Genomic DNA, 13,664 nt, shown 5'->3' on the forward strand with positions numbered 1-13,664 from the left:
GGCACTGGAGTGCTATAAACCTGAAATAATTCTGCCTAAGAGCGTGGCTTTTCTCCTGTGCAGTCAAGGTGATAATGGTGACAGAAAACAAATGCAAGGGAAGGAGTCAGCAACTTTGGGCCAGAGGGAGAAGCTGTTATGAGAAGCCTGGGTGGGTCTTTCACCAGCTGCACTGAAGACATGAAGTTATCACATTCCTCTCTGCAATGCTCCTTCAAATGGACTTAGGTAGCTGATAAGAGCAATGCCAGCAGGTGCCATTCAGGAAGAAATCTAACTGTTATAATAATGTTTCAAAGGTGGAAAGTCTGATGCTTATTGGCTGAAGTTCCATGGAAAGCTCAGCAACGTGCCCTATATATTGCCAGAGATGAGAGGGAGCAGTTTCTGTTCCCACTGCAAAAATGGGCTCCAGCATCTTCCCATTCTGTGTGACACTTCTGCTGTGTTCTGTCTATGGTTCTCCAGTCTCTGTAAGTAAAACCTGATTTCTGTAGGCTCCTCTCAGTCCAGAGGCATCTCATACCTTATACTGGTTGTATTCCACTCTCCTCCAGGTGGGACAGCTCTCCAGTGAAGCTGGTAAGTGCTGTGGGAGCTGGTTTGAGTTCTGAAGCATTTCCTTCTGCTTGCTGTGAGCCACCACATCTGAACGCTTTATGTTTTGACTGTCTTGCAGATGCTGGAGCCGGTGAGATATTCAAAGACATTCCCCAAATCAACCTGGGTGAGTTCACACTTAAATTCTCATGAGGCCTGAAGAGTTGTGAGCATAATGCTGAATTTTCAGTATTGTCAAGGAGACTGATGGTCAGGTAGCTCATGGTAACAAGAGAATTAAAATCAAGTGAGCTCAGAACTCTCTGTGACACCTGAATATTTCCAGGACTGTAAGTCTATGTGAACAAAGGATGCAGATGCCTTTTGTTTCTGAATTTTGGACAGACCCATGGTGCTAAGGCAGAAAAACACTGTATGTATGATTTGGAAGGACTCTGCAGTCCCAACTGCATTTTCTGTCCATCTCTATATGATTTTTATAAAGTTTTGCAAACATGTTTTGCTACACAACTTAGATGTTTATTGATCACTGTCCTATTGTGTGACTCTTGTCACTGCCTGAGCGCAAGCAGAGCTCACCAAAGGTGACCATAGATAATTGTGCCACCACAAAGGCACTGCCAAGAAGACATTGCCATGAAGTAAATATCGAGTAGAAACTAGAAACTGCTGTTACTTTTATTGTTACCTGTAACTCAGTGTATGGAGGTTGGTCCTTATTTACTTTCTGTAGATGCCCAAGGACATTAACTTTGTAAAAGCAGGTTCAATGTGGCTTATGAAATGAAATATATTTGAAATTCATTGACACTATCTTTGATTAAATACCATTTCAGCTGCTGGACTGGACCTCTTTCAGGGTGATATCTTGCTCCCTGTAAGTAATTAAAAGCTTTCTGTTGCTTGTCCTAATTGTATTTTTGCTACAAATCAGCCCATGTCCCTACAGTAGGTACATCACCAGCTGTTAATTCCTTTTTCAGAAAAATCAGCGAAATGCCTTAAGAAATGAGACCTACAGATGGAAGTTCCCCATTCCGTATATTCTGGGTGATGACCTAGGTAATGCAGATGCTTTATTCAGATTTTATCGCCAATCCTTATTTGCACTGAAGACACTATGATTAAAATTTTCCCTTTTTCAGAACTGTTTCAAATTAGAAATGTTAAGCTTCCCTAATAACTACTTATTGTAGTCTTGTTTATATCAAAATTGTTTTTCTTTCTTCTACAGCTAACATAGCAATCCACAATTTAATCAAATTCAATAATTTCTCTTTTCAATCATTTTTCCTTTGGTTCCACATGTGTATCTGTACATATCTTACCTCTCCAAGGTGAACAAACTGCAATGTAGTAAGGGTTCAGTCCTTGTTTTTCAGACCTGAATGCCAAAGGGGTCATTCTCCAGGCATTTGAAATGTTCCGCCTGAAGTCCTGCATTGATTTCAAGCCATATGAGGGAGAAAGAACCTACATTTTCTTTAGCAAGCAAGATGGGTAAGGATAATATCAATTTCTGTTTAGTTTTGCTGTGTAGAATCAGCTGGGAGCTCATTCCATTTGACTTCAGCAGTCTAAAGGTTTGCTGTCAGCAGACAAAAAGAGGCCACCAGGAAAACAGCTCGCCTTAGATTCTTAGACAAAAAGCTTGCAAGCAGCTGCTCCCTCTGCTGACTGCTGTTTGGAGGATGAGTTCTGAAGGTGAATCCCAGCCTCTCTGGGTTTTCATCAACTACTTCCACTTTTCCATCTAGGGTTGTTTTCCATTTTGATGAAGACCTCCATGTACATCCTTTTAACTTACCAAGAATGTGAATGTGAATAACTAGAAGTTAAGTCTGGGAATTTTTGGAAGGCAGACAAAAAAAGAAGAAAAAAAAAAAGAAAAGGAAAGAGAAAAAAGAAAAGAAAAGAAAAGAAAAGAAAAGAAAAGAAAAGAAAAGAAAAGAAAAGAAAAGAAAAGAAAAGAAAAGAGAAAAGAAAAAAAGTGGAAAGACAATCTATTATAATATTTCTATTGTTTTGATATGGCTCCTTGTTAATGAATGGTCTCTCAAAATCTGAAAGGGTTTTAAGCACAGAGAGTCAAGTTTTTCAAGAACTGAAAGGATTTATTTCCTACAGCTAAGTATGTTTTGGAACAAAATGTAGAAAAGCACAAAAATCTCACTGTATCAGCTGTGAATATTTCTTGTTTTCCCAGAAGTTCATGTTTCTGCCTTCAGCTCTTCCTTGAGTGTCCTACAACACTTCTGTTACAAGTTTACAAGCACCATGATTTTTGACAAGTCAGTGTTGAAGATCTTAATACTAGAAATGTATTTTCACACCTCTGGCCAATGCAAAGCATGGTTGCTGTTAAAAAGGACCAAATGTTGCTGTTCTAAGTACTCCTGGGTCTTTTCTCTAGCTCAAGTTATTGCAAAAATGCTCAGCCTGTTTCAATGAATTTACTGTTTCCATGTAGGTTGCGTGTTTTATGTTTTTTGGCCAAATGGCAGCTGATGCAGGACAAAACTTCTGTTTTGGCTTTCAAAAACGCAGGGTGATCTTCCCTGACACAGAGGATAAGTAATGAAGTGATAGTTTCTGGGGCTTAGTCTGCTTTCAGGCTGGAGTATTTTTAGGGTATCAAGGCATGTGGTCAGCATCCAAATAATGTTTTATTTTCATATTAAAAACTTTTACAATCTTACTCTAAATCCAGTGAGCAGATTGAAAAGTTAAATACTGAGAAGAAAACAACTGAACAGAGAGTAAACTCTCCCTTTTTCTCAGGTGTTGGTCCATGGTGGGGGACCTGCAGACTGGACAGAACCTCTCAATTGGGTCAGGGTGTGACTACAGAGCAATTGTGGAACATGAGATCCTGCACGCTTTGGGATTTTACCATGAGCAGTCGAGGATGGACCGGGATGATTACGTCAATATCTGGTGGGATGAAATTATTGCAGGTGGGTTTTAACGTTCGAGTTACATTTTACAAAGTGTAGATTTATCAATATCCCATTTTCACTTCTAGATTTAAAGACCTTCCTAAGGATAGAATTTCAGAAAACAGTGAGCCACATCTGAGACTACTGTAATTAAGAAATTTTGGTGCAACTTCTCTGGTCAAACCCGGACATTGTTTAAGGCCAGAAGAGAGAGACCCTGCTTGGAAATCAGGACTTTATTTCCCCTTGGCTCTTGACTGCTCTGTTCTCTTATTTTATACAAATTACTTCCCCTCTATGAATCCATTTCCTTTTACCATGTAATGCAAATTGTAAACTTATTTAGATTATGAGTTTTGAGGTAGCTCTTCTGTAGGCCAGGATCCTTTCAAAATCTGAAAGGTTTTATATTCAGAGATTCAGGCTTTCCTGAAACTAAAAATATTCACTTTGCACATGAAAAAACCCTTGAAATTATTAGATCACATGGGAAATATGAAGTAGGGCTCTGTCTTGCTCTTTCCTATCCAGGTGTGTCTGCAGACTCTTGCCTTCAGGTTTAGTATCACCATATTCAGGACCTTTATGAGTTTCAACAAACTCATCACAGTCTCCCTGATCCCTAGACAGTTTTTCCTGTTGTCCCCTGTGAGATCTGATTCTGTATTACATAACAATGATATATTTGAAAAAGAGTGACTAGAAGTGGGTTTTAAAAAAAATTTTGATAAAAGGTGCAATTCAAGTCTCTGTAAGAAAACAATTCTAAGCTCCATATAATCTCAAGCCTTGAACTGAAGACGTTTGTGATTTGCAGAAGGGGAGGACAGCTGTTAAGCAGAGAAAGTGTAATTACCCACCAACAGAGTCGTATGCTGTTTTGTCTTTGAAAAAAAATGCCAAATATTCTGAAAACATTATTTGTAATTGTAAATGCTGGCAAGCTCTTTTTACTTCTATACCAAAGCATGTGAAATGACTCCCTCTTTTTGCCCTAGCAGACACCTTCATAATGAAAAACTTTCTCTAAGTACAAATTACTTCACCAAGAAACCATGAGAAACCTGTTTCCAAAAGCCATTTCAGTAGATATATCATATCAATGTTGTCAATCTAGGGTAAAAATGTCTTTTTCCCCAGAGATTGCTAGAGCATTATTTATTTCAAAGAAGAGCAGAACCTGAAGACGCTTCTGAGCTTCCATATTTGTTTCCTTTATGAGTTTCAGGGCCTCTCCTTCTCCATATATGATCTAATACCTGGAAAATGTTTGCATCAATATTCACAGATTCTGGAATGAAGTACATTAATCCTTAAACTTAATCCTTCAGGATCATTACTGTTAAACCATTCCTATTAATACTAATCTCACCTCCTATGTATTCCATTCTTTACAGCCCATTGATATTAATTTTTGAATTTACTGAAGTCACCTGTGAGACTTCAGTAATGGAAATGCAACCCAAAAGCTCTGCTTTGCTGTCCAAATGGCAAACACAAATCTTGCTAAGTTTTAATATTTTGTTGTGAAGTAATTGCTTTGGGGTATATAATTTGTGCCTTAGAAAACTGTATCCAAGGGGACATGGTAATGCCATTTCCTTTCCATTTTCTCTAAAAAGGAAGCACTTTTCTGTTCTTTTACCAGGCAAAGAGCACAATTTTGTGAAGTATGATGACACCTACATCACTGATCTGAACACCCCCTATGACTACGAATCACTGATGCACTATGAACCACTTTCATTTAACAAAAATGAAAGTGTCCCCACAATCACAGCAAAGATACCAGCATTTGATGACATTATTGGACAACGTCTAGACTTCAGTGCCATTGACCTGGAAAGACTGAATCGCATGTACAACTGCAGTAAGTCAGAATTTGACCATGGCAAACAATTTCTTTGGTTGTACTTGAGCCAGTCTGGTTCACCTCCTTTATGTCTCTAAACTCACAAAAGCTCTTCTCAGATGTGCTTGAAGAGGCATGGGACAGGACCTGTAGTGTGCAGATAAACACAATCAGTTTGTTCCCTTCTCATCCCTTTTTGGCTCTTCTCACTGTCATTATTTTAGGAAAGATTAGTCAAGGAAAGTCAAACCATCCACACTTTTTCTTCTGTGCTGCTCCCAGGAGTTCAGACCTGTGGTTGTGTTCTGCCTGTGGTGTGTGGGCAGCCTTGTTGTACTTTTTGAGGTGAATGCAACTGCACTTTGTCCTCTTTTACTGACATTTGGACTTAATCAGATTATTTTACACCTGAGATTGGCTAGGTCTAGAGTCCCACACTGCCTAGGTGTTTGCTGAGCTGGTGAAGATATTATCACTGATCATGGTTGTTCATGAGAAGTTATTGTACCCTTGGTGTTGCCAGCAGAAAGATCACCTTGAAGGCAAACCCATCCCAAGGTAACTGGTTGGACTTTGCTTGGAGTGGAAGGACAGAGCTCAAGTTAATGGGAGAACTGCTATGAAGAGCAATAACCTCAGCTGAGGAATGGTTAAATACACCAAGGCTGGCAAAGAGGCGCAAAGACAGTCACCATCTGCCACTGCCACAGGGGGCTTATTAACCTTCTGCAAAGAGGTCAAAGATTGTTGTCTTTATCCAGGGAATCCCTCCAGGAATCAAATGTTTCCTCTTTTGAGTCATTGGGCTCACATCTGCTAACGTGAGGGCTGTCTTCTCCACAGGATGGTTATACTACTGTAAACAAACCCCTCCAAAATTAAAGAAGAAATTTTAATGAGCTAGAAGCTCACTATGAGGTGACCATGTGTGTATTTTTTTTCAGCTTCAACTCACACCTTTTTGGACCAGTGTTCTTTTGAGCTTGAAAACATCTGTGGTATGATCCAGGGAACCAAGCATGACCAAGACTGGGTCCACCAACAGGGCAGTGTGATGGGGCAGGAGGACCACACACTTTCTGGGCGCTGTAGAGGTAAAAGAAGGGAACAAAACACTTTCTGAGCTGGGTTCCCCCAGGGTTGACTATAATAATGGATTCAGAGAAGTTGGTAAAGACTCTAGACAGTGTTTGCATTCCCACTCACACCAAACTTTTTCAATGTAGTGGAATGTTGTCCACACCAGAGAGATCAAAGGGGACAAGGAACAATCTGAACTAGAGGTCTTTTAAATATAACCTGGAAAACAATTTACTGCAACTTCCAAGGTCTGTGTAAGAGTTATATTACCTCATGATAAGAATCATACAGCACTTGTTGCCACTCCTAAATGTTGTGTTTGCAATGCAAATGGGAAGTTAAGCTTGTGGAATTCTAGTTCTGGAAGGAGAAGAAAGTTGCAAAGGTTTTATGATAGGAGTTCAGGGATAATTTTTATTTTGATGTGGTAATTTCACCATTTTTCAAAGGAAGACATTCTCAAAAATAGAGCAGTGAGTCTCAGTCACAGTGTGCTAGTTTACAGCTGAGAATAAGGATTAATTCCCAACAGGCAGTCCTGAAAAGAAATAGCTAAATTTGTCATTGTTTAGACAGGGTAAACTACTACAGAATTCCAAGATAAAAGAGACTTCTGTGGTAAATTTTGGCTCAGTAGAAGGAGAATGACTCCTGACTTAAAGCACATTCCTTTGTGCTTTGTTACTCTTTGTCTTGCTGCAACTCAGGAGTAGATTATTCCCCTCAAATGACCCACCAACTGGAAATAACAGGTGTTATCAGCAACCTTTATAATTGTTGTTGTTAACAACCTTTTATAATGCTGGTGGCCATGGATCAGGCCCAAGAATATAACTCAAGAAAACCACCTGATATTTTCTAGAAACGCATGCTTCTAACCCTCAGCTCATTACAAATTCTTAATTCTTTCTCTCCTCTTTCTTACCCTGTACAGTACAATTGTAACTGAAAAAGATAATTTAAATGAGTTTTTGAGATGATCACATCTTCCTGAGCTGGGCACTTAATGTGCCCTTAGGTTTTAACATCCAGTGACTCAGTACAAAATAAGCATCAATGTTTTTTTTCAAGAGTTAATGGAGAGGGGTGGGTACCTCTGAGGATCTCCAGAGTGTAGAAATGAATTGCATGGGAAGGGAGTGTCTCTCCTTTTGGCACCTCCAAAGGGTTATTGACACCATCAGGAATTTCTGACATTTTTGAGAACGGTTCTGCAATCATTTCAAGTGGGGGCAAATTCTAAGTTTCTAACATAGATGGATCCTATTTTCCCCAGATAGTTTTGATATTCTGGGTATTTGACTTATTGCTGGCTAAACTGAAGGAGGGAAAGTACAGCTAAACATTTAGGGAGTCTGCTGAAGTCTGCCATATTCTAATTGCCATAGGTACTTAATATTGCCTTTATTTGACTTTCTTATGGAAAAGCAGGTAGAGTCTAGATCATTTGGGTGTTTGTTACTATAACAATTGCAACAACAGGCTCACAGCCCTGCTTCTCACTTGGAGCAAGAGTGATCATACTTGGGTTTAATACCCTTAAAACTAAAATAAGTTTAACTGTTGGTTAAGTGTCATACATTGCATAGAACAATCTCTAGGAAGGTTTCTGTGGACATGAGTTCAAAATACTGCTACCATATGGAAAGGAATGAAGATAATTCCCCTGACTGATTAGAGAGAACCTGATAAGCAGCTCAAGACCCTTCACTAACCCTGCAGGAAGCTGCACTGCCTTTATTCAGCTGCAAGTATAACTGTTGGAACAAGATGATCTTGAGGTTCTTTCCAACCCAAACCATCCTGTGATTCTAAGATATGTTATCTTGGACAAGAGTCCATGGAACTTTCACACAACAGCTAAAAAAATTAACTTATTAATTTAATCATTGACTAAATTGAATAACTAAAAAGCAACACAATACAGATAAAACCAGACAATTTTGTGTGATACCAAGATATGATAGGTGTGCAAATGGTGAATCCTTGTAAGTATGAGGATAAAAGTAGACACTTCAAAATTAAAGAAAAGAACACTTCAAAAATGTTAATGGGAAATAGAGGAGCAGGAATTCTTAAGTAATTTTCTTATGGTGAGTCATTGAGTTTTGAAGTGTTTGGGCAAGCTGTAAAAAAAGACCTTCTGCATGTTCAAGATGAGGACAGTGTTTTGTGTCCAACCCCTGTTTATTATCTTTATTGCTGATAAGAAATTATCTTACTCTTTACAAGGTAATATAGTACATGACCTCTAAGATCTCATTTTTAGATTATCTTCAGTATAAATCAAGTAAAAAAAATGTATCTCCTTATTGCTTGTAGTCAACTCTGAATTCTCAGCTTCATATATCTCTGACATTCCTGAGGAGTCCAAATTCCAATTAGACCAACAAATGCACAACTGACATGAGCTGACAGCAGTGAGTTCCATATATGTGCTGAACTGCTACTCCTGTTCTTATCCCAGTCTGTCTTGGATGGTTGTCATGTGTCATTTCCTTTATTGTTCATGCTAAGTACTGCTCTTCTGTTTACTAAAAGAGTTCAGATGAAATGATGAATTTGCACCATGCAGCTTTGCAGGAAATGTGTAAACAGGCAGTGACAGACTACCCTTTATTCCCAGATGCTGGCTACTTCATGTACTTCAACACCAACTCTGGCCAGGCTGATGAGGTGGCAATCCTAGAGTCCCGAATCCTTTATCCAAAGAGAACTCAGCAGTGCCTCCAGTTCTTCTACAGGACCACAGGAAGCCCTTCTGACAAGCTGATCATCTGGCTGAAAGAGGATGATGGCACTGGGAACATTCGTAAGATGAGGAAAATTCAAACCTTTCAAGGTAATTCTGGAAATAAGATGAATATTTGAGTAAAGAGGATGAGTTGTCTTACTCTGCCCATGACTGACTCAGAAACCAAAAGATTTTCCTGAAGTTACCAGAATACCTTGCAATACAGCTAAGAATTTTGGTATTACATGAGCACATTTAGCAGAGAAATTGTGGGTTGTAATAATGTAATTTTAGTGCTTCACAGTAGAAGTCACAACATTCCTAATATTAAGTTGCACTCAGTGACTGAGAGGGAACCCAGGCCATGCTGAAGACCTAGTGACTGTGTCTCTACTGGCTGCTATATGATCTAAGAGTGGGCTATTCAGGTGTAAAATACCTGTGCTCCTTTGCAGTCAGTAAGAATCCCAGACTGATTTTTAGATAGTTGGGAAAAGCATATGCAGTTTTGGAAATGTGAACTGGATTCCCACTTTGGGTGATTTGCTAAATAGGACAAACTCAGCCACTGAAGCTCCATGTGATTTATGTGGTCAGAACACAAGACCTGTCATAACCTGCCTACATGAGGCTGCAGCAGTTTACAGTGAAGGATAAATACATGAAAAATTGTCAGGAACACATTGGGTCATTGATTCCCATCCTCTTGTTTAATCTTAGCCCTTAGGCTGTTGTCCTTTGTATTGGAGGCTGTCATTCCCTCACATGTGAAGAATTCCTTGTACAACATGTCCAAAACATTTAGATGACAAAACAATGTGGATATATTATGGTCACAATATCAACTTAAGATCTCTGGCCTTCAGGACTCTGTGAGGGATCCAGTTGTCTAAAAGTCCAGCTGGGATGGACAGTTAGGGGCAAGTTGCTTCATAAGGTCTCTAATCCCACTGATGGAAATGTTTTTCTTTCCTTTTACCAAAGCGGACAGTGACTCCAACTGGAAGATTGCCCACGTAACCCTCAACGCTCAGAAGAAATTCCGTTACCTCTTCCAGGGACTGAAGGGCAACCCCAGCTCTTCACTGGGTGGGATTGCTATTGATGATGTGACTCTGACAGAGACCCCCTGTCCCACAGCTGTGTGGGTCATTCGCAACTTCAGCAAAATCCTTGAGAACTCATCCATCAGCCTTGTTGAAAGCCCCCGGTTTTACAGCCCTGAGGGTTATGGGTTTGGCATCAGCGTGTTCCCCAACTACCAGAACAGTAGCTATGCTTGTGTTGCCTTCCACCTGTGCAGTGGAGAGAACGATGCAGTTCTGGAGTGGCCGGCTCTGAACCGCCAGGTCACACTCACAGTGCTGGACCAGGACCCCGATGTCCTGAAAAGGATGTCCTCGAGCAAAAGCTTCACCACAAGCAAGGACCATGTTAGCTCAGGTAAGGGATGTCTGCCTGGAGGAATGTTGTCAATGACAGCCAAGGAATCTGAGTAAGAGGACTGAGTGTAGGACTCAGAGCTGAGAAACTTTGGCCATGTTTCCCGATTTGGGACACTTTGCTGTTCACATCTTCCCTGTGTGGGACTCAGAATTCCTGCCTGTGAAAGATTGTATCAGATGAAAAGTGACATATATAAGGTTGATGTTATTATGGGATATCTGACCTTGACTCTATATATAGATTTTTCCCAAGAGCTGGTAATTCCCTTTCTACCTGTGGTTTGTCCATTGTGATAGGTGACATATCACCACAGGTTGATGGAATGACAGCAGGGTGCAGTATTCTGTCACTAAACTATAATTTAAGTTAAAACTGCATTTGGAGGCTCAGACAACTTCAACATGCGTTCATGGAACCTCAGCCTACATGGTCTGAATGCACAACATTCACCCTTTCTCATGGATGTGTTAATTCAGAATTGTTCAGCCTGGAGAATAGAAGGCTGAACAATCAGGGGGACCTAATTGTGGCGTTCCAGTACCTGAAGGGAGCCTGCAAGAAAAATGGAGAGAGACAATTGACAAAAGCAGAGTGCCAGGACAAAAGGGAATTGTCTTCAAACTGAAAGAGAGCAGGTTTAGATTGGATATTAGGAAGAAATTCTTTATAGTCAGGATGGTGGGGCACTGGAACAGGCTGCCCAGAAAAACTGTGGATGCCCCATCCCTGGAAGGACTCAAGGCCAGGCTGGATGGGGCTTGGAGCAACCTATTTTAGTGGAAGGTGTCCCTGCCCATGGCAGGGGGTTGGAATGATATGATCTTTTAGGTACCTTCCAATCCAAACTTTTCTGTGATTCTATGATAGAAATAAGAATAATAGGACAAAACTGAGTTTGGTACAGAATAAAATACTACACATGAATCTTCATCTCTTTCTACTTTTTTCTCGTGGATTTTAAGTACATACTTTTTAAGTAGGAGTTTTTAAACCCTAAATATGAATATGTTTAAAAAAAATCATAGTAATGACAAAAATCAGCTAAATTCTAAGCCATAGGTACCTACAAACTGGTCTGGGAGTGTCCTTACTCAGGAGGGAACTCTTAGCTGGTAACCATGAGGAGGCAGTTTGTGTTTGTTTAATTCTCAGGGAAAGAGAAGTTGTGGAATTTCAATGGCCTCACATAGACTAAGAATCCTCATGCAGACCTAACCTGAAGATTGCCTGGCACCTTTAGTTTGTTAGTCCTCTGGGGTTTGTTTGGGAATTTCAGGCCTGAACTTGATTTTATAGCATAAATCGCCTTTAACACAGTAATGCAGGAAAAAGTCAAATCATCCTTTGAGCTGCAGAACTTTGTGGTTCTCATTTTCTCTTTGCAGAGAGTGGAACTATAATATGGGATAAGCCATCAATTGCTGGAAGGTTTGATGAGTCGTGCAATTGCAACAGAAGTGTAGCCCGGGGTTGGAATAACTTCATATCTAACAGCCAGCTGAGACGGAGAAGCTTCCTGAAAAATGATGACCTTATTATTTTTGCAGAATTTAATGGTAAGGACCCCTTTCCTGATTCTCCTTACAAAATAGGTGATTCGTTCTATTTTGATACATTCAAATAACTCTTGACACCTGTCTCCAAGATCTCTTCTAATGGGGATCAACTTTAAAAAGCATTTCTCTGTCTTAGTGTCAGGTGTGTGAGGTTGACTAAAGTGATTGTGAGTTAAGAGGGATCTAAATGGCAGTGAGTTGTGAAATGGGAACTTCTTGGACACCTTTAAGCACCCTGACCAGTGGCTATGTCCTTTCTAAGCACCAAACATACTAAAGGCCATCCCCACTGTGTTTGTTTCCAAATAGAACAGCCTCATAGAACATCACAGATTTACCTAACTAGTTTCTGTAATATCAATATTATTTTCTATCTTGTGCTTTAAATACACAGAACTTGTGGTGGTACAGCAAGAGCTCTGTAAAGGGAAAATGGACAAGGAGCATCCTCTGGTCTAGAAAGCATCCTGTGAGCCCCTGATTTAAGGCATGCTACATATAGCATCATTCACTGATTCTGATGTCTTTCTCCTTTTTTTAAAGATATAATTCACCTCAATAACACAGAAGTTCCTGTTGAGCCTGTGCAATCTGCCCTCACGGAAGGCCTCGTGCTTGAAAGGCAGAAGAGAGCAGCCGAGGACATGGAGCCCGTCCAAGACCAGCTGCCTTATCTGCCAGACCCATGTGACCCAAACCCTTGTCAGAATGATGGAGTCTGTGTGAATGTGAAAGGAAAAGCAAGCTGCAGGTACCACAGACCTCCTCCCTCCTTGTCCTGGCCTTCTTCTTCAAGTAATGCAGCTAAAAAATACTCAGAGCTACGGAACTCGGAGGCCTAAGCCATCAGGTCGTCAAGGAGTAGTAGAAACAAAGTACTTTACCACAGTTGCTAGCTCCTACCAGGAGCCAGGAGGGCAGGGTTCTCAGCATAAAGCAAAGAAGCCCCATTCTGTGGTGCTTCCAGGGTGTATAAATAGCCTCCTAACAAGGCAGGAATGTTGTGACTTGAACCCCTCCAATGGGAACTGCTCATCTGGGATAGTGAGTGTGAGGACCTTGGGGTGAGGGCATGACAAGGCTCCTGATCCACTGAATCTGTGCTTTGTTTTCCCAGGTGCCCATCAGAACAAGCCTTCTTCTTCACTGGGGAGAGGTGTCAGTCAAGGCAAGTCCATGGGAACATCCTGGGAATGTTGATTGGTGGAATTGCTGGAACCATTGTCTTAACTGTCGTCCTCGTTTCCATGATGGCTAGAAGATAAAGAACTGCAGGGGGCACAAATTTCAACGTGGTTCATAAGACACCCATTTTCAATGAAAAATGAATGTAACTTGGAGAAAACCAGTTATCATATGGATGAAAAGCTCTGCCAGCGGCTTGGCAGCAATCTGTTTTTTTTTTCTGAGGGATGTGGCAGTAAAAGTGTGTCATGTAGAGCTGCTGTCTGATAAAAATTCATACGCTCCCTTTCTTGTGCGTATTTTGAAAGTTT

General features: G+C 40.5%; 1 protein-coding gene across 1 annotated transcript; it reads left to right on the forward strand.

Moving 5' to 3' along the window:
- Positions 1–3,228: 3,228 nt before the first annotated feature.
- MEP1A (meprin A subunit alpha) lies at positions 3,229–13,566 on the forward strand. The gene is made up of 9 exons (XM_071439467.1): positions 3,229–3,518; positions 5,149–5,370; positions 6,297–6,446; positions 9,059–9,274; positions 10,151–10,609; positions 10,789–10,795; positions 12,002–12,168; positions 12,712–12,919; positions 13,286–13,566. Exons 1-9 carry the CDS (start codon positions 3,353–3,355, stop codon positions 13,431–13,433), a joined length of 1,743 nt encoding a protein of 580 aa, XP_071295568.1. The 5' UTR covers positions 3,229–3,352; the 3' UTR covers positions 13,434–13,566.
- The last annotated feature ends 98 nt before the right edge of the window (positions 13,567–13,664 follow it).

Source organism: Agelaius tricolor, unplaced genomic scaffold (assembly GCF_023055355.1).
Source record: "Agelaius tricolor isolate 1412-34295 unplaced genomic scaffold, bAgeTri1.0.p SCAF_1, whole genome shotgun sequence".
Lineage (NCBI taxonomy): Eukaryota > Metazoa > Chordata > Aves > Passeriformes > Icteridae > Agelaius > Agelaius tricolor.